Here is a 22,611-nt window from a genome sequence, read left to right as displayed (position 1 = left end):
AAAACTTTTCTAAATGATACATGACAGGCATTACCCACTTAATTTATATGGAAGATATCACCTATCAAAAATTATATTAAAGACCGTTAACTTTATTTAAGACTCACACTTGATTCTTTATTTATTTTCATACGATTTCTTCTTTCCCAATTCATTTAATGTTTACGTGGGTGGATTCACATTTAAAACACATAAAATTAATAATGAAAAAAAAAATATACGAAGAGTATAAGAGTATAGAAAAAAAAATAGCAGAGAAAAAATTATGAATGAACTTTCAAAATCACTTAGCATCAAAAATGTCTATATAAGTTTTGTATAATAACAAAATAAAAGTTATACAGTAACAACAACAAAGAATTACAAACAATATAAACTCCTAATAAGGATCGTATAATAACATTAGCTGATTTTGCAACAGAAATATTTTTGCTATTACAATTATCCTGTAACTTTTAGATTATCCTGTGATTGACGTTTTCAAAATTGAAAGCAAATCGGTTCCAATAGATTTTCAGATCCAATAATCTCACATTTTCACAGTTCTATATTGCTCTAATTTTTATAAATGAACACTGGTCCCACGGAAATAATTTTATTTTTTGAGTGTACTCCTAAAATTTTTCCAATCATGTAAAAGGGTGTATTCCAAACACTTTCAATATGAAGTTGAAATAAACTCAATTTATTTGTTGCGGGAGAAAAGTTTTGTACAAAAATGAGTGAAATTTTATTTGCGCTGTTGTCAGTTTGCGTGTGTACGAGCTCAATACAAAAACAAAATAGTAAATCTACCATAAATAGTAGTCTTGAAATTTTAAAATTTAACAAAATGTTCAGAAATAAGACGCAATCTCTGATTATTTTATATTTTTATCTCCGCAATGATAGCTTAAGATTATAATTTATTAATTCGGAATTCATATTTTTGTATGATTAACAACAGAATCTGGCAATAATTAAGTATTTTCCGCCAAAATTTCTTATGCCATTTAAATCATCTTATATAAATTTGTTTAGGGAAATTTAGGATTTCGATTATCAATTGTCAAAATACACTCAATTGTGTATGTTTGTAATTTTTAAATACTATTGCTCTCACCAAAGTTTTAATACGTGAATTTATGAGATCATAATAAAGAGAAAGATCTACAGTTGCTGAAGAGACAAGAAGCTAAAAATGATATTTTCCGAATAAAGTAGTGAAAAATATTTTTGTAAAATTGTGTTGTTTTCATGTTGATTTTTCAGCTTTACCGTTCCGACGTTTGGGGGCTTTGAAACATCGACAAAATACAAAAATCAAAGTGAATAATTTCTAATTTATTTTTTTAATATCCTATAGTTAAGAATTTAAACAATAATACGACTATAAATTTTGACTTATCAATTATATTTCTCAATAGATTACTTTTACCAGTAGCCTGGAAAATATATACGAAAAAAGTTGATGGGCACATCATAATTATTAAGTTAATACGAAAGAAAAACAAAAAAAAAAAAAATAATATATAAAAACGGAACGAATATGCGGTGTAGAAGAAAATTGGCCATAAAGAGAAAAGAAAGTGAAAACGAAAGTAAAAAGAGAAGACAAGATTTTGTTTGTAATCACCTATACCTAAATTATACAAAGTATACTAAAATATACTTGGTTTTTACTTTAATAAAATGGGGAAGGACATTAAGGTGAATCGACCGGCGAAAAGTTCAAATTATCCTTCAAATTATTTTTCTTTCTCTTGTTTATTGTCTTTGTTATTAATTTTTCCTTTATAAAATAAATAACAATATCAAAATTAATTTAAATCGCTTTATATATGAAAATGTATATGAAGAATGAAAGAGATAGAAAATAACATAAATTTTTTAAATGAATAAATGAAACACGAGTTACATTGCAAGAAAATAAATGATGAGAAAAAGAGAGAGAAAAAGAATGAATGAAAAGCTAGAGGGAATTTAAATGATTATACAGTTATAAAGGTTTTTCTGATATTTTCCTTAAGAAATTAATACAAATGGCGAGTTTTATTAATTTTATTTTATTTTTTTTTTTGGTTTTTCTATTGTATTTATAATTTTTTCTGCTTCTTTTCATTTTTCACCTTAAGGATTAAGAGTAAATTTTCATGGTCCAATAAGTTTTTTTACTTTAGTAGTATTGTTAATTTTTAATGCAAAATTAAAGTGAAGAAGAATATTTATGTAATTTATTATGTTTATCGACGGAAATGGTGGAACTATTTCGATTAAAAGGGGGGGGGGGGGCGGTAGGTGACGAATTAAATCACTATTTTAAAATTATTAATTTTTGACATTATCGCACACTTTATACTCTCTTGGAAAAATTCTGTATTCATTCCAAAGTAGTTAAATTTTGCTGGGGTTACAGTCAGTAGTGGTAGACCTTTTATTTTGAATATCATATTATTGAATTGGAAAATAAATCCTTAATTTCATGTTTATGTATTTTTATTATACCCGTACGAACGTATGTTCGAAGGGTATACTAAATTTGCCTTACCGTTTGTAACGCTAAGAAATAACGGTCTTAGATATAGACTCAAGTGTATGTTTTTGGTCAGCGTCAAATTCTGAGTTGATTTAGCTTTGTCTGTCCGTCCGTCCGTCCGTCCGTGCCAACGATAACTCAAAAACTAATTGAGCTAACTTCATCAAATTTTCACAAATGATTTATTGTAGTAAGTGTCAGAACCCTATTTAAATTGGACATGATCGGGGTACTGGTTCGGGTAGCTGCCATACAACTTCAAAATTTATTTGACTATATCTCAGAAACTATAAAAGTTGTGGTATTGAAATTTCACACAAGCGAATATATTAGTAGGGCCAATGTGTCTCATAAAAGTCGTTGAAATTACTTGGTTCCTTCTGGTACCTGCCATACAACTTCAAAAGTTATTTGGCGATATCTCAGAAACTAAATAAGCTATGGTATTGCAATTTCACAAAAACGAATGTACTAGTAGGGCCAATGTGTATGATAAAAGTCGTTAAAATTGCTTGGCTCCTTCTGGTACCTGCCATACAACTTCAAAATTTAATTGGCTATATCTCAGAAACTATAAAAGCTATGGTGTTGAAATTTCACACAAGCAAATACATTAGTAGGGCCAATTTGTTTGCTAAAATTCGTTAAAATTTCTTGGCTCTTTCTGGTAGCTGCCATACAACTTAAATAGTAGTTTGGCATACACAGTATTTTGAAAAACACACAGTACTGAAATTTTGCATAAATTAATATGGTAATACGGCAACTTAAAGTCATAGTCTGTCCCATAGTCAGTTATGGCATCTTTATTTGCACATAGGATAACGAATTCGTACGGGTATCACAGAGTTGACAAGGTCAACTCTATTTTTTTTCTCGTTTTACCATAATGTTGAAAAGGAAAACTTATAACAAGAAACATAAGCTTCTCTGAAAAAAATTCAATTTCTATTTAAAACCTTACCGACACACCAGCGAACGCAATGGCGTCCGAAAGTAATTAATTTTTTTGCTCTTTTGGAACTAACATCTCATGAAAAGTAGATCTCATTGTGTCTTCGTTAATAATTCGAATCTCATTCCAAATTAATTCAAATTCTCTAATGTCAATAATTTTTGAGAGGAATTAATTCTGATTTGTCAGGTTTTTCGAATAATTTTCTATAAATTTTCAACGAATATAAAATTTATTATTATTACACTGTAGAAAACTAAAATAAATAATTATTAAATTTTGTTTAAAATATTTTAATTTTATTATTGATCTCACATAATTATTTATAATTACACAAATATATATTTATAAACAAAAATCAGTCATTTCAGTCATCAGTCATTAATTTTCTTTTTTTTTTTATTAATATTTTTGTTAATATTTTAAAAAAGAATATTTAAAAAATATTTTTTAAAAAACATAACCGGAAGCTGCAGCATATGGTAAATTCCAACTATTTGAATATCCATATGATGAAATAATTGGATGATGAACAGCATTTACAACTGGTAAAGCATAAGCATTATGATTACGTGCTTGATATTGACTACTAGTTGCTGTTACAATTGCTGGTCCAACAGCTAATCCATAATGTGGTAATGTATTATAAGCTAATGATGGTGTAATAACACTTGGTTTAGCCAAAATGGTAGCAATAATAGCAAAAATAACAATAATCTATAAAATGTTTTGGAAAAATTTTAGAAAAATTTTAATATTTCAGTGAAATATAAAGCAAAAAATCCTTACAAATTTGAACATTTCTTAATGTGATTTTGTGTAAATTTTTTAAAAATTTAATTAAAGCAATGAAATTGTTTGAAGATCTGAAATTCAACTGTGCTTATTTCCAATTTATTTTAATGCTTATATAGTAAATTTTTATTTTTTAAATTTTCGCATTTCTCATACTCACATTTTTAATTTTTCTTGCATTTTTATTGCAATATTTCAAATTTTACTTGGATATTTAATTAATCATACTGCGGGATGCGGTATAAGAGAATTTCCAAACAATTTTAATTCATTCATATTTTTTAACTAAAAGTATTATAAAGTTCATTTCCATATTTCACTCATGTTATATAAAAAATTTCGCTTTCATTCTATTTTCAATCGGCAAAACAATATTATTTTAAAATTAAAATACGTACGCTTTTAAATCAAATTCGAAAAATTTAAAGAAAACACAAGAGAGAGAGAAAAAAAAATTATGTATTCCAAAGTAGTTTTTATTAAACGTACAAATAATTTTCATTGCATTCACCTTCATCCAATGACACCAATTAAGGTGATTGAATAAAAAAAAAAAAACCAATTTATTTCGTATATTTTGTAACTACAAGAATATTTTAATTTTACAAAAGAAAATAAAATTAAAAATTTTCGAATTTGTATAAAAAGATTGAAAATATTTTAAATTTAGTATAGTCTAAATCAATTCATTATTTCGATCACTTCTATTCAATTAGACAATTTATAAAAAAAACTTAATAAACACCATGTTCAAATATGTAAGATAAGAAAAAATTTTTTAATATCCTTTTAAAAGCTCATTAAAATTTTTTTTTGAATTTTAAAATCCTTTTATAGATTGCTTTAATTTGTGCTATAATTGCTTTAACATCAGCAAGACCAAGTCATATTGCACCAGTTGCATTACATACAGCACCAGCAGCAGTTGCTTTTCATGCTGAACCATTAGCAGTAGCAATAGCACCACCAGTTGTTACAGCTACAAGTAGTCAATATCAAGTACGTAATCATAATCATGTTGTTGCTGCAGCACCAATTGTAGCAGCAGCACCAATAGCAGCATCATATGCAGTATCAAATAGTTGGAATTTACCATATACCGCAGCAGTATGGTAGTTATTTCAAAAAAAAAAAACAAATTTTGTAAATTTTATTGTGAATTTTTTTTGTTTTGTATAAGAAGGTTGTCAAAATGTCCAATGAAAAATTAGATAAATATGTTTGTATACAATAATATAAATAAATTTGTTAATGATATTTTAAGGTGTGATAATTTAATTTTAACCGCTTGACGCGTGCTCATTTAGTGGTAATCGTGTTTTGAATAATATTTTGATTTAAAATGCGAGTCAATAAGGCAAGATTTCAGGGATCATATTGAAAAAGAGCAAAATATCACAAAAAAAAATTATTTTGTTATGAAATCTTAAAAATCTTTGGTCAATGTGTCTATTTCGCAAAATAAAGTTCAATATTTTCAAGCCCCATGCAAAAGTCCAGTAAATTTGGGAAATTTTAATGAATTATTTGCAATATTAAATTTTCAAATTTGTAAAAGGAAGAAAAATGGCTTGATAGCGTTGATCAGGCGAGAAAATGCAATTATTTTTGTTATGTAAAGTACCATAAATTGTCATAAGTCTAAATGGTAACAACAAAACCGGAACATTTGTGTCGGAAATTTTATTGGCTTTATATTTAAACTTTTAAAGTTATTTTTAAAGTTTTTAAAATTCAATATTTGAAAAATTACATACAATTACAATCAATTTTTTTTTTATAAAGGTCAGGACTACATTAGGCCCACTTCAAATTTTATTTTGAAATCAAATAATTTTCCTGTCAATAGCATGGTAAATTTCCAAAGAAAAAAACAAGAAAAATTTTATAATATTTTTTTTAAAAATGGAAAATGAATTTTCTCCCAATTTCTCAGAAAATCAAAATTTTGTCTCTATTTTCTCCACATGTCATTCTATTCTCCCTTTTAAGGGTAGAAAAGGTCAGGATAGGAAAGGAACTCAAAGTGAAAAAGCAACAAAACTATTAGTACCTTAATATTCTCAATAAGTCAAAACTGCTTAGAATTTATATTCTTAATTCTATATGAGAAATCGGGAGAGAATTTATTATTTTTCTTTAAGTTCACATTTCTTATAATAATATGATGGTTATAATATGCTGTTTATGTTCTCTAGATCATCAATTTCGACATTGATCCCGACAAATTTCTATTTTATTCTTATAATTCAATTTATATGTACGTATGTTATATATGCGCAGATATTTAATACAAAAATATATGACATGTTAAATTTATATTTGTGTGTGAGTGTATGCGAGCATTAAAGTAATTTTCAGTTATTGTTCGTTCATTCGGATTCTCTCTATAATTTTTTTGTTTTGATTTTTTTTTACTTTTTCCTTTCAGTTTCCTCCGGTTTTATTTTCTAATTTTTTTTTCTTCTCTTTTTTTTTAAGATACGCCTAATAGACATGAAAAGTGAAAATGTTCATAAATTTTCAAATATACGCTAATAATATTGAAGACATTGTTAATAAAAACTCAAGCAGAACCTCTACACTTTATCCATTCTGAATAATATTTTTATTGCATTTATTTTTGTTGTTTTTATGTTCCCTATATATCAGCATGTACAGCAAATTTAGAATTAAAAAAAAATAATAATAGAAGGAAAATAAAATCGTATAGTTGCTTGGTTAATTCTTAAGTACGTGATGAAAATTATAAATTTACCGTTTCCTGACTATCTAAATCAATTTGCATATGTACGGAATGGATTGCATATATTTAGGCAATAATTTAAAATTTTTATAATTATGCATATTTATGAGTAATGAATATTTTTCATAAAAGCAATTGTAAACTTTTTTAGAATCGTGTAATTGTATTAAATTCACAAACATATCGCAATATTCATATAAAGCGTGCTGTGTTGGCCAAGAACATTATTTAACTAGGTTGGAGAGGAAAGCAGGACAAATAGAAATTTTTATTCAAAAATTGAAGAAAAATACCTTGTTGATAATAATTTTTGACTAAAACACAAGGCGAATTTTTAAGAAACATTTACTAAGTTGGCAAGCATGACAAGTAATCTATTTATCTCCTTCAGACCCAGGCGTATATTTGTGGTCTTACAGTTATTAGCTGGGTAGATTGTAGATTTTAGATTGTGCAGATGGCGTAACAGTGCGCCTTAACCAACATAACATATCAACTAAAAAGGTGCACTAAGGTCTCCTCATCCTCTTTGCAAAACCTGGAAGTGTTCACATTAATTAGGCCCATAAATAATTATTCAATTAGTTGAGACGAGACTTGCCTTCTCTGAAGTTTAAAAATGTTATATGAAGTAATGAAAATATTAAGATAAAAGACAGTTCAAATTGGGGCTGTGGATCACACTTTTAATAAATTAAATATTATTTTACCATTAAACCTATTATACTAAACAAATGAGTCCAAGGACGATTTAGATTTCAATAAATTACACGATTTAACTTATGATTATCACCAGTTAACACTAGTGTGACTCACAAATTTTGACATAATTATAATAAACGTACCGGAAATATTCATATTTTTTAATTAAAATTGATCTTGAACTCTTCATTCAACAAAGACATTTTTGTTGTCAACATTGTTTTACTATAACAAAACTGCAAAATACAAGTAAAATAACATTCAGCAGTGTGTCAAATTCAATCTCATTATGGTAAACAAAAATTGTATTATATTGACCTATAAAAATTCCATTTTTGGCTCAACTAAGTTAAATATTTTTAATACACGAGAAAATTGTACTTTTTAAGGTTTTGTTTTACATTTTAATTTACATATTATGCTTTTACAGATTATACAGAGTCACAACATATTAAAAATTTGGCATTTACTACTCGATTACTAATTTGAATCAAATACCTTGTAATTTGCACTAAGTAAATAAAATATCAACATTAACCCTTATTTATTAAAACAAAAAAAAATCAATGTCAATATAAATATTTAGTTCGCCGAACCAAGTAAATTGTTGTAATGATGTTGCATTATATTTAAAAACTTGAGCGCTTTAATAACACGATTAGGTTCTTTCGATAATAATTTACGTTTTCTTAATATGAAATTTCAATTACCCCTCTTGTTTGCCCAAACGAAATGAAAAAGTTAAGTGAATATCTTAATTTGAATCATTTTAGCGCTTTCGGCGTTATTATCTGTATTTTAATAATGTACAGCCATTATAACCCAGTTTTTATAATTAAATTTTTTCTAGCTATCGAAACCCCGATTTTCCCTATGTCAGCAATAGTTAAAAATGTTTTCTTTGTCCTCCCTTTTTTATCCATTCTTGTTAAAAAGCTAGGCTATTACGATTTCTGAATTCTTTCGCCGCTTAGAAAATGCAATTTTTGTAGCTCTTGCAAACACTCAATATGTAGGATAGTTTCAGTTTCTTTTCACAGTTCCCGAACAGGAACCAAGATAGAGGGCTCAGAGCATATTTTTCAAATATTTTCAATTCAAATCATTCTGTAGGATAAAAAATTTGCTCTAATTATTAAATTAAGATTTGTTCTCTAAAATGAACGCTGTCAGAGTTTTGTCATTGTTTGATATTTTTTAAAGCAAATTAGCTCTAAGGAACCTTTGCAATTAGGCAAATATTTCATCCTCAATTTAATTTTTTCGGTAATTTTTTCTAAACGCAATCATTTGAAATGTTTGCGATTAACCTCAACTAATGAAATATTTAACTTATTTAAATGAAAGACCAAAGCCATGAAAATAACAAGCAATTGTGTAATTATTTTCAATTGAAAATTTTAAGAAAAGGGAAAAAGGTTTTAAAATAATAATTTATATAATTAAGGGTTAAAATCTCGGGAATTTGGTAAATTCTATTCACAATAGAAATTTTATTCAAAATTCAAATTAATCTTAATCATTTCCTTCTTTTTTTACTTTCTAATTAAAAGGTCAACCATCTCCTGTATATTGATGATTAGGAATAATAATCTCATAAACTCTTAAGCAACAAGCTTTCAAAAAAATCTAATACAATTGATTTTTGCAAATACAATTTAATTTCGTCGCATGTACTTAGAGATTATATGCATTTTGCGAACCCAACACAATATACACTTATTATGAAATCTGCAAAATGATCATAATTAAAATGCCAACGTTTAAATTTTCATCATATCAAAAAACAAAATATCCATTATTCCAATTTTGTTCATTTTTATGGTAATTATGCATTCATGATTATTATAATGATGAATTTCAGCAATTTCGAATTATAATCGACCCATTCATATTGTATTGAATTGAAAGCGGGAGTATAATTTTTAATATACGCACACCTTTAAGTACATGATCGCATACATGTACTTCTTAAGGTAATGTTTTATTGTTATTATTATTATTATTAAAGGTAATAATATTTTATCATAATAAATTTAAAAGTTCTTCATTATATTTTGAAAAATTATGAAATTCATACATTGTACACATAAGAAAACCAAAAGCACACAAAAAAAAACAAAATTTAATTAAAATTCTAAATGCGATCTATTGCTACCGTTGATGATCATTTTTTTTTTTTTTGTTTTTCGTTGAAAATTTGGTATTCAAGAAAAGCCTCTTTCGATATTATAAGTACGACATTGCGATTTTTATTGCGTTTTCAATTCAATGTCAAAAGTCGTCGTAATAGATGAATTAATTTAATTAAATTGCAGAGCTACAAAACAAACTAATCACAAATTCAACACTCTTTTAGTTTTCATATAACAAATATTTCTGAATTAAATTTTTTTTTTTTTTTTGTATAAAAAGGTTGAATTCAATTTTGAATAGTTATAGTTTAATTTGATTCATTCAATCGTTAATATCTTTAACAAAATATTCAATAAATTTTTTTAAAAATGTTCAAATATGTAAGTTGTTTAGAAAAATTATAGAAAAATAGAATTTTATTTAATATTTTATCATGTGATTATAGATTATTGTAATTTGTGCCGTAATTGCATTCACTTATGCTAGACCAAGTGTATTTGCAGCACCAGCTGTAGCATTACATGCAGCACCAGTTGCTGTAGCTGCTGCTCCAGTTGTAACAGCAACTAGTAGTCAATATCAAGTACGTAATCATAATCATGTTCTTGCTACAGCACCAATTGTAGCAGCAGCACCAGCTGCTGTTGTAGCAGCACCAGTAGCAACATCATATGCAGTATCAAATAGTTGGAATTTACCATATGCTGCAGCCACTTATGTTATATAAAAAAATTTTTCAATATAATTATAATTTTATAATTTATAAATGATTAGTGAATAGAAGAAATGATTTAAATATAAATTGATATGTACAATATTATTGTTAGAGAATAACAAACAAAATCTATCGTGTGTTTTTAAAATTAAAATTTTCTCTTATAATTTTCTAGAAAGCCAAATAATATGGAAATGGGAAACAAATTCACGTGAGTTCAAAGCTTTTGTTCTGAAATTGATTTTTTGTTAATTTCAAATATGAATTTGATTTACTGGTGAAGCGTTTAATAATATAGTTCCGGCCAGGATTCCCTTCCAACTTTTAATTCGTGTAGACACTACAAATGCGAATTAAGTGCATGTTTTTACTACAAAAAATCAAAATAATTTTTTTTTCGAAAAATTCTAGTACCTAGAATAAAATGATTTTGACATCACAGTAAAAATCATTTTTAGACATCGCAACTTTTCATTTTCACTCAAAAGAAGCCCTAGTGCTTATATATAAGGTAATTAATGCTTAAAAGTTTAGAATTTTAATAAATCAATCTTGAAATTTGGGTAATTGTAGCAAACTTGTCTGTGAAATCACACAAATTTTGAAAAAAATCAAGCTCATGTGATTAAAAATTTTTCATAATATTTAGATCAAATTTCCCATCACAATTTCAATATTTAATCGAACCCGGTAAATCAATAAAATATTTAAGATCTTTTCAAGTTTTACTAAATTTCTGAATTACTCGTGCCGCTTGTTATCAGTTAACGTTGTAACCAAAGTTACCACTTCATTTCTCCTATTTTATAATATGGCAAAACACGGTTCATTCATGATGTTTCAATAAATCGAATATGCTATTATATAGGAACCTAGATTTCGAACGCTTTTTCAATTTTAATTTAATTTTTCCTTTTCTTTTCTTTTTTTGACAACACATTTATTGAATACGTTATGGAAAACTTCTGTTTATACTTGTATGTATATATGTATGTATTGTATGTATTATTGTACCTGTAAACAATTTGATTTTGGTAAAATAAGGATTTGGAGAAATAATTTTTATATATTAAAAAGTTTATGTATGGAAAAGGTAACAAAAATATTGAGAGGTAGGAACAAAAAAAAAAGTCACTCTTCAACAAGAAAATTATAAATTTTTTTGTTTTTTTTTTTTTGTTATTATTATTGAAAAATTATTGAAGGCGAATATAGGAGTTTTTCTCTACTTATATCACGCAATATAAATTTTTATTTTCTTGGTTTTTACTTTTATCGCCTGAACTGTCGAACTTACTATGTGTATAAATGTAAAAATAAAAGCTAAAGAAATATTTGACGAGGTTTGTTCTAATATAATTGTGGTTGTAGGTAAGAAAAAAAATCTGTAATAAGAGTCCTCCATATAGGGGTCGATTTTAATTCTAAATTTTGAATTTAATTTTATACAAAAAACGTGAAAAGTTCTTCATTTTTTACATTAAACGTAAAAAACCTATTTGTACAAAAAATATTTGTAGGACAACGTTTGAATTTTCAGGCAAAACGTAAAAATTGGAAATTTATATAAAACACGTAAACAATTTCGTAAAAAAATGTAAAAAGTCTAGCAGTTTTTATAGTAAACGTATAATAAATAAACTTTGCAGTCACAGAAATCATGAACATTTTTGTTTTTTTTTACATTAAACGTAAAAAAACCTCTGTTTTTTTTTTGTGTAAAAAAATGTAAAGAACTCTAAATATTTACATAAAACGTAAACATGATATGAATTTTCCTTTTTAAACGTAAAAATTATGCATTTTTCGTAAGAAACGTAAACAATACTGTTTTTTACGTTTCTTCCGAAAAATTTTTTATACGAAACGTAAAAAACTTCGAATTTTTTTTTATAGAAATCGTTTAACATTTTTTTACATTAAACTGCATTATTTTTAAAAACCGTCTTCATTATTTCTAAAACCGTATCTTTTTTACATCAAAGATACAAAACTCTGTACTTATATTTAACAAAAATACTGCAGTTTTGAAGAATTAATGTAAACAACTTTGTAATTTCAATCTCCAAAATGTAAAAAACGTAAAAAATGTAAAAAACTCCATATTTCCGAAATTGAACCCCATATCCTTTAATCAACTCCAGAAACGCTCTGCTCTGCGTTTATCAATCAGCAATACTTCTCAAATAATTTACTTACAAAATAATCCAAAACTCTTAAATAACATCTCGTAAATTTTGAATGACATATAAATTCTAAAATGAAATATTGACAAGGAAAAAAAATATAAGAAAGCTACTCCAAAATAACAGTAAATTTTTTTTTATTATGGATATGAAATGAAATCTAAACTTTTTACCTACAAACATACAAAAATATTAATTTATACATCTAGATTTACAATAATACGTTATATAGATTTTAGATATTTAGACCTCATACCGTACCTGGTGTCACATTTTATTTACATTGTTTTTGCAGTTTTTTTTGTATTTTTTTTTTATTTTCGCATTTTTTTTTTTTTTGTATAACTTAATATTTTTGTTGCCATATCTATCAAATGTATCTGAAAGTAACACGAATCTTTTATTTTATTTTTTTGTTACCGTTGTTGTTTTTTTTTTTTGGGATTTTCTAAAACGAACAAAAAAATAAGAATCCGACAATTTTTTTTTTGTTTTTTTTTTGTTTCCATGTGCCCTGTAATATTATACATAATAAGCCTATATAATATGCCCTATATATCCCCGAATATTAAGTTATAGGTTCTTTTAAGTTATTTTTTTTTTTATTTAGGATTTTTATATTTTTTTTTTTATTGTTACGATGCTTTTGTATGAACATAAAATGATAAAATGGCAATTTTAGCATTATATGAGTACCTAATATCCTTGTTATTTTATTGTACAATTGTCAAAGGATATATGAAATATTATTAGGCATACACAAACATTCATAAATTCATGTCCATATTATTATAGGTGAAGCTTAAATACGAGTGTATGAATTTTGTATCAATAATGTAATAGTGATGATGATGATGATGAAGATTATTATAATAATCATGAATATAAGAGTACCTATAATAGAATTAAATATAAGAGAAAATGTTGAATAATTTTTCCTATATGTTTATTTTTTTTTTTCGGAGAGTTTATATTTTTCTAGTTATTCATATATCTACATACTTATTTTTATTGATCCAGACTATTAAAATCTTAAGAGTAGCTCTTGTGTTTATAAAAAAATTTTTATATTATATTGTAAATGATTGAAATTATTGAAATATTTGAAAATGTTAAGAGGTTCAAATAAAATGAATATGTGTTGAGTACACAAAGAGAAAAACACATGAAATATTTTGATTGAAAATTGAAAATTTTTATAAAAATTTTATTTAATTGAATTTTGAATTAATTTAAAAATTATTAAAGATTTTCAACACAGTTTATAAATTTGAGGACTACATTATGGTATAGAGCCCCATTTCAAATTCATTAATAATAATTGCATTTCTTCACTATTCCAGACACAAATGTTAAAAATTAAGATTTTAATTTCAACAAATTGAATTAAATATGGAGTCAATCAGCTTCCGGCCCTATTTATAACTCAATTGAATTATAATATAATTTAAACATTTAATTATTACCCATCAAACGAGTAATCTATTTAAGAAAATAAAAAATTTTATGTCCAATATCAAATAAAAAATAATTCTATGTAAAAATTAATTTAACACACAAAAATTTACATTCCATGGCATACAATTTTTATTGAATTATTTATAATTTTTAAGTATAAAGAATTATAGTTCAATTAATTAAATAAAAGGTTAGTAATTTATTTATGATGCATACTAATTTATAAATTATATATGTATATATAAAATTATTACATAATAAGTTACGATATAAGCAGACATGTTTAAATAAGAGTGAATTAAAATTATTACAGTTTAATAATATTACTATTTAATTTGAACATATATTAAATCTTTCTTCAAGAAAGCATTTTTTCAAAATTATAATATTCTACAGAGTGTTTCGCATAAGGTGGCAAATAATTTCAGAAATGATTTTTTGATCAAAATCAAAATAAAAAATAAATTAAAAATTCTAATTTTGACGAGCTTTATCTCGAAAACTATGGCTCAAATCAAATTAACTCTAAGACCGAAAAGAAAGGGCAATTAATCGACTGTGAAATCAACCACCGATGGTTTCTGTCAGACATTTTTTTTAACAGGCTGTAGCTCGAAAACGAGTACATTTGTTATGTATCCACCCCCCTCCCCTTTAAATTTTTTTCCTGGAAACTGATTAAAGAATGTTTCCTGAAATTATTTGATACCTTATGCGAAACACCTTATGTATAAAAAATTAATAAGTGTCTAGAATAGAAAATATCTTTGTAATACTATATGATGTAGATGAAGTTAATAATTATAGTGAGTTTAATTCTTTCTCAGATTTTTAATTAATACAGGTAAAGAGTATATGTTATTGATAGAATGAGTACAATTAGAGGTATCAAGTCATTTACGACGATATTTATATAAACATCATTTCATTTATGTCATAGTATATAGAGTCAATTTGTCACAGTATGTTATTATGGTTTAGCATATTATAAAATCTAAACAGCTTACAAATTTTGTGCAGATTTCTTTACTATGACACTATTATGGAAAATATTTTGATATTAGAAAATGAAGCTCAGTTTTTTAAAATAATGTTCCCAAATATGGGTCAATTTTCTTAAGCCATTAACCTTGCGGAAACTGGACATTGATTTTTTTAACAGAATGTAGTTTGCCCATCTAAAACAATAATAAATACACAAAAAAAAATGAAAAAAATTTCAAATGTAAGCCATTTAGGATTGTCATTGCTGCAAAATGTAAAAATTATCACAAATTTGAAAGTGAGTGAATTCATGTACCAATAGAGTAACATGAACTCACTCAATAACATGACAGTAGTAGTACTTAATCTCCCTGATGATGACGTAAATGTTGAAACTAGTAGGAAACTAGTAGGAAAATGTTTCACAATAAAGTTGCGAGAATTTTTATAAACAATACTTTTTAATTATTTAACAATTGGTTCACAATTATTTTGAAAAGAAGCTCATTAATTGTGCAATAGTAGTTAGTCACAAAATCATTTAATCTTGAGACAGGCGTATCTATTTAATTAATGATTCTGAAACAGCGTTAAATAAATACTTATTTTTTTGGATTAATGAATTGAATAATGAATTGGATAAAGAATTGTTGTTATAACCGTTTAGCCGCTTTCATTACCTTAAACTTATTGTAGTAAAACAACAATAATTTTACACTTTCCGCCAATTAAATTCAATATTACCCACAACCCTTACTTGCATAATATAAATAAGATACCCACAATATTAACAATATTTTTTAAATAAGAAACTACATTAAAACATGTATAAGTTTGCTTATATAATACGTAGCCATAATATCCAATTTTTTTACCCAAAATACCACAAGAACTTTGAGGAAAATCCTTTAAATATTTTTTACCACCGAAGAAGACAAAAATGAAAATCCGAAAATATAAACGAAAATTTATAAAAGACCCAAACAAAAAAAAAACAATAATATTCTTTAAGTAATTTAAAAATCCATAGACATATGCATGTGTGTGTGTATGCTTGTACATATAAACATAAATGTATCCCTCTTAAAAAACAATTTCAACTTTTCTGCCTTCGTCCTTTTTAAATGCTCAAAAAGAAAAACAACATGTAAGGAGGCAAAGAAGGGAAGGAGAGAATTGAAAAAAACAACAAACAGTTTATAGGTAAGTACATAGAAAATAAAAAAAAAAAAACAAAAAAAAAAGCAAAAACAAAAACAAATTCGCAACATGAAAATTGATTCATTGAATATGCATATAAATTGGGTATCAATGAAAATTTCATTTTCTGAACCGAATTAGGTTTTTGGGTTTATAGGAAAATGACAAAAAAAAAAAATATGTAATAATGATGGTAATAATAATAATAATGAAGAAAACAATAACAAGAAAAAAAAAAATAAAAAAAAAAAACAGATTGTCAGTCTGTTTATTGGATTTGAGCGAGCAACATACATTTTCCTTAAGCAAGAACTTTGGGGACTATTCAATACACACGTTTGTCTACAAACAAACTCATATATAAACAATTTTATTCCCTGTTTTCTTCAATTTGTTTTTGCTTATTGTTGTTTTTTTTTTTATAAATTCAATTTTTATCCGATTTTATTCCTTTTAGGTTTTAGGTGAACGTTATTTTATGTGTGCTACGAGTATTTGCTATTCTATATGACATTTGTATTTTATATATGTATATAAATTGTACTTATATGCATTTTATACACTTGTATGTATTGTTTGTGTGTATTATACACGATTATTTGAATGTTTATTTTTTATAATTTTGTTTTTTGATTGTTCGATATTAATGTTCTTCTTTCCAATGTATAGGATATTTTGAATTTCTTGTCATTATGATCAAATAATTTTTAACTTACTTAATATTATTGTCTTTTTATAATATATATATATATATGTATATGCAGTATATAAGTAGTAAAATATTGAAATAAAATTTAAGTATATAAACAGAAGTTACTATAATAAAAATCTACTTAAGTATTTTAACAAAAAAGAAAAATAGTCATGGAATCTATATTAATAAACACATAGTATACATACACACTATACATAGGTCTATATAGAATATTATTAGCTCTTAAAAACTTGTTAAAATATTATTATATATATAAAAAAAAAGTATATAGTTTAGTAATAATATTATTTAATTTTTTTTTTGTTGATTTTTCAATATAAAAAATATATAATAAATATAGATGACAGACAATATGTACATACATACAAGGATATCTGAGGAAATTGAAGAAAAATTAAAACTGTAAATTAAATAAGTGTTATACGATTTAAATAACAATTAATTTTTAATTATTGTAGATAGTAAAATTGAGATTTCTTTTTGTTTTATATATTAAAATAAATATGTGAGAATAATCAAAATATTTTAGAGTAAGGAAAATGTAATGAAAATTAAATGAAAAATTTATTGCAAATTAATTATCAAAAATGTTGAAATTTATTCACTAATTCAAACTTTAATTAGCTAAATTTAAAATAACTAAAATAGATTATAACATATCAGAAGAATTTTCTTAATTTTCTAAACATCATTTTTGTAGAATTTAATTTACATGTGCTCGTTTCCAATTAGTTGTTGACAATTATTGCATACTTTGCGGTGTAAATGCACTACCAAATAGTAGAGAGAAAGAGACAGAGAGAAAGAGAAAGGAAAAATGCAGCCATCCAAATTTTATAAAATGTTAAAACAGAATGGACGCGATTATGCTTTGCAGTAATCAAAATAACTACATTTGTGGTGCGACACATTGTAATTGTGCCACGTGGCAATATACACTTATTATAAATCTATGATTGACATTTGTACAATCAATGTCAAACAAAAACAATAAAGATTTAAATAACTAAAAAATATTTTAGTTTCAAAAAGGCACACTTGAAATTGAAAATTTGAATTCGGATCGATTTTCCAGCGATAATTTCAGTAGCGTATGTTTAGCACTTAGTCTCGCCAATCAACATTTCTACTCATTTTATTCTGTTTTATTATTGTTCGACAATTAAATAAATAAAGAATTTTTCATGTTACCCAGCCCTAAATAAACCTAGACTTTTTTTTACGTCACAAAAAATATCTACATAAATTATTTGTTTTTTCTGAATAAATATTTAGCAATATTGATTATTGAATCTTGTTTAATATTTTTATAAATTTAAAAATTTGTTAACAAAAAAACATATGGGAATTTCTGAAATATTTACACAATTTATATATATAAAAATAAAATCCAAAAATAAAATACTTGGATCTAAAATAAAAATTTTTCAACTTGATAATATTTTAAGACAAAAAAAAGTTCAATAAAAAATACACGAGATGATTTTAATTAAATAAGGTAAATTTATTAAGAAAAAAATTTAAATTTACATAAAGAAATTTTTGTCCCGACAAACTATTACATTTACAATTTTAACACATTTTCATTCTTAATTTAGTTTAAAAATTAATTATTTTCGGATATTTAAAACATATTTTCAATGTCAACAATCATGTTGTAGTGATCGTAATTTATAACAATTTTATAAATAAAATTTTACATATTATTTGTATAAAATAAATTGATATATATGATATATTTGTATAAAAAATGTTGCCAGAAAGCAATAACTGGAAGGGCTATTACAAATTATTCTTGAATTTTGAACAAAAATCAGTTTTAAAGTAAATTTACATAACAGTATTTTGAATTTAGAACATCTGCATGCAGAAATTGGAAACAATACAACTTTAAATTGAGGTGGTTTTAAATATATTCAATATTTTTATTTACATACCGTAAATCAACAATTAATGTATTATTACTTTGAAAAACTAATTAATTATATAATTAATAAAATATTATTAAAAAATTTTTATTATTGTGAGTAAATAAATAAGCAAAATTTAAACTGTTAACCCTAAACTGTTATACAGTAATAAAAAACGATCATATCAACAACAATTTTTAATTTATTACTAAAAATTTATTACTACTGTTTTATATGAACGCATTTTTTGTAGCACTTACTTAAAAGGCAATTTATAAAATATAAAGGCATTTTTCTCTCCTATATGTTTCAGTTTAAGAAATTTTTAAAATTGTATTCATTGGACCCCGTATATAATGTTGTCGCAACGTTATTTTTCCGAAAATACTAACGTTAGAATTACGTGGGTTTTTTTATAATGATAATTTAGAAAGTTTTGGATTTTTCTGTATATAAAACTCAAAACTTCCAAAAAAGGAAGTTTCGTGACTCTTGACTCTTCCATAATACCGCCGATATAATATAATAGAAATAGCACTATTTGCCATAAGTTGTTATTTTCCATCAGTTACATATAATTAAAAAAAAATGTACATCAGTTAAGGGTTAATAATAAACTAGAATAATAATTTTTTTAAAAATTTATCAACTGTGAAAAGTTAAAAAAAAAAATAACAAAGAGTATAAAAATGAATTAAACGAGTCAAATTGTAATTGAAAATCAACAGTAAGAGAAAAGACAAACAAGCAATTTTTAAACTTTCAACTTTTTCTGACTTTGAATTCCCTCGTCATCGCATGATTAATGTAATACAATTTTTATTATCCTTTTTCATTGCTCTTCTTCCTAGAAACTAAAACAATTTCTCCTCTTCTCTATTCTCTCTTTTAATCTCTTTCTTTCTGTTTTGTTGTATTTTTCATACATATTGTTAAAAATCATATTTTTCTACTACATTCATTTATTTTACTCTTTTACTGGTATTTGTTATTATTTTGATTTTCTGTTGTTATTTTTTTGTTTCTATTTTTCCTTTTGCTTTAGGCTTTGTGTTTTTCTTTAATTTTATTTTCTTATTTTGTTGTGAATGTCAAGTGTTCAAATTGATGACAAATAAAATACTTTGAAGTGGAAAATATTACATTTTGAGTGAGACAGAAACACACAGTGATGTAGAGGTGAGTTGAATTACATTTATTCAATAATAATATACAAAAAAAGAGAAAAAGACAGAAAGAAAAAACTAAAAATCAATTCACTTATATGATAAAATATAACAAAACGATTATCTTTCCAACACGAAAAAAATATCCTTATAAAAAGATCATGAAAGTAAAAAAAAAATAAGTTAATTTACACATACATACACTGCGAAAAAAGTTTATGTGAAAATAAGAAAAAATTACATAAAATTATCGCAATAATTTCGGTTTGTAACGTAATTTTTCATGTCCCCAAAAAGCTGTTGTAGTACAATTCTCGGAAGTTGTCTATAAAACTAACAAAACGCATTCTAAGTGTAATTCTAATCAAATTCTAATCAAAAATGTTCAAACGTTACTCATTTATCCGAAAAACTAATAAGATAACTAAATTTTCTACGAACTTAAAAAATATTTTATTTAATTTGGGAAGTATTAAATCTCAACCAAAAGACCAAGATGATATTTCCTCATTCTTGAAATATATTTAATAAAAAAAATTGTTCAGTTACAAAACTGAATTAAAATTAGCCGTAACGAGTATGCAGGGTGTTTCGTATACGGCGGAAAATAATTTCTTTAATCAATTTTAAGCAAAAAATTACGTGGTTTGGTCTTTTAAAATAAAACAGCCTTTTAAAATAAAAGATATCAAATTTTTCCTGTACTTATATAAATAAACAGCTATAACTTCGGAACCATTCGACGTAGAGTTACCATCGGGGATTTTCTTTACAAGCAATTGATTTGCTTTATATTTGGTCTCCTTACTCAATCAATTTGATCTGAGCCATAATTTTAGAGATAGAATAAATTTTTGAATTCGACACATTTTCGTCGAGTATAAAAATTTACTCCCTATAATTCATGCTTAATTCTATAGTCATTCACTCAGAATAATTCATAAAATTCTTTAAATAAAAAAATATTTTTTTATAGTGTAGCAAATTAGTTTTTTTTTTCTTACTCAATTGATTTTATTTTATTTAAACAATATAAAGTAATAAAAAAATCGAAAACTAAAGCGTTGAATGCAAAAATGTTAGTGGAAATTTTTTATAAAATTTCTTTTTATAAATTTTCATAGATTTCGCTTTGAATAATAAATATGGAACTCCAAACCGAATAATATAATGTAGGGTGTGAAAATTAGGTGATAGGAAAAATTTATAAAACAACAAGAGAATAAGAATGAAAATTATTTCAAAATGAAAAAATTTCAAGTGTTGTTCAAAACCATGACAAAAAAAATTGCCTTAAAACAAAAAAAAAACGATATAAAAAAGTAGGAGAAAATAATAAAAATATGGCAAAAAAAACCTATCTAAAAAAGATGAATGATAGTAACATTTAGGATATGCCATCGTATAACACTTAAAAAACGAAAAAACAAAATAAAACGATATTATTGTGAATGTTTTACAACACACTTATTTGCGACTACACCAATCACATCACTTTATACACTTTTAAAAAACAAGCACTAAAAATCGACATCAATAATATTAAAAATAATTTTTTCTACTTTAATAATAATAATAAAAATATTTTATATATTAGGAGCGTTATGCCATTATTGATGATTTCTACATGAATTCAAATATAAGAAACGAATGTGTGTATGCATAATAATATGGTAGGTGCTATTATAATCATTGATTTCACATTTTGCAAAAAAACAAAAAAAAAAATATATCAAAAATTAAAACATATTACCGATTATACAAAGTAGTAAGCACCAACTGGCACAATAATTTATTTTGGACAATATATATAAAAAAATTCTTGTTATACATTTTTATTGTGCATACACACTATATTGAGTGCCTGTTATAGTTCTATGCCTACTATTGTTCTAGTTCTTGTATAATATTAAATGTAAAATGGTGTTAGCATTATTATTAAAGGGAATAGCAAGAGTATACGTTACACATTTTGTTACATTTTTTTTTTTATTACTGCAGAATATAATTATAAATATTTTTTTTTCAATATTGGAAATTAAAATCAGTGTATACTGATTTGTACACACTGATACAGAAATACGAAGTAGAAACAATTAATTTTATGGTAATTAATTTTTTTATTTAAAAAAAAAATTTTATTAAAAAATTAATAAAAATTTAGGTTTATTGAAAATAATCAGGTCATTTTGCATATATTTTATGTGTTTATAATTATTATATGTATATAGTATAACAATATAAATAATATATATGTAAATATATCACGTACCCAGACTTCGAGTTTAGTAATTTAGTAATTTACAACTCATAACCTGAAATAAGTATTTAATACCGTATTTTTGCAATTTTATATCAGAATAAATCCCGTTCTATAAGGTGTTCTATAGGTAAATCAAGACCCGAACAAAAATGTTCACCTTATTTT

The 22,611-nt window shown here is 24.8% G+C and overlaps 2 protein-coding genes across 3 annotated transcripts; both read left to right on the top strand.

The window, feature by feature from the left end:
• Nucleotides 1–4,686: 4,686 nt before the first annotated feature.
• On the top strand, nt 4,687–5,425 carry LOC129611006 (uncharacterized). 2 transcript variants are annotated; one of them, XM_055523908.1, is made up of 2 exons: nt 4,687–4,800; nt 5,103–5,425. In XM_055523908.1, exons 1-2 carry the CDS (start codon nt 4,723–4,725, stop codon nt 5,379–5,381), a joined length of 357 nt encoding a protein of 118 aa, XP_055379883.1. In that variant the 5' UTR covers nt 4,687–4,722; the 3' UTR covers nt 5,382–5,425. The 2 variants fall into 2 exon arrangements, with proteins under 2 accessions (XP_055379883.1, XP_055379884.1); XM_055523909.1 differs by lacking the exon at nt 4,687–4,800 and adding an exon at nt 4,940–5,023.
• A 4,744-nt stretch (nt 5,426–10,169) lies between these two features.
• LOC129611007 (cuticle protein 16.5-like) lies at nt 10,170–10,892 on the top strand. Its single transcript, XM_055523910.1, has 2 exons — nt 10,170–10,229; nt 10,295–10,892. The coding sequence occupies exons 1-2, from the start codon at nt 10,218–10,220 to the stop codon at nt 10,574–10,576; spliced, it is 294 nt and encodes a 97-aa protein (XP_055379885.1). The 5' UTR covers nt 10,170–10,217; the 3' UTR covers nt 10,577–10,892.
• The last annotated feature ends 11,719 nt before the right edge of the window (nt 10,893–22,611 follow it).

Source organism: Condylostylus longicornis, unplaced genomic scaffold (assembly GCF_029603195.1).
Source record: "Condylostylus longicornis isolate FDR11 unplaced genomic scaffold, ASM2960319v2 ptg000048l, whole genome shotgun sequence".
In the NCBI taxonomy this organism is placed as follows: domain Eukaryota; kingdom Metazoa; phylum Arthropoda; class Insecta; order Diptera; family Dolichopodidae; genus Condylostylus; species Condylostylus longicornis.
This window is presented reverse-complemented; position numbering and strand designations above follow the sequence as displayed.

Coding starts and splice junctions, on each gene's coding strand:
- LOC129611006 (XM_055523908.1), top strand. CDS start 4,723: ATGTATTCCAAAGTAGTTTTTATTAAACGTACAAATAATTTTCATTGC. Junction 4,801..5,102: donor ATCCAATGACACCAATTAAG/GTGATTGAATAA, acceptor ATCCTTTTATAG/ATTGCTTTAATTTGTGCTAT.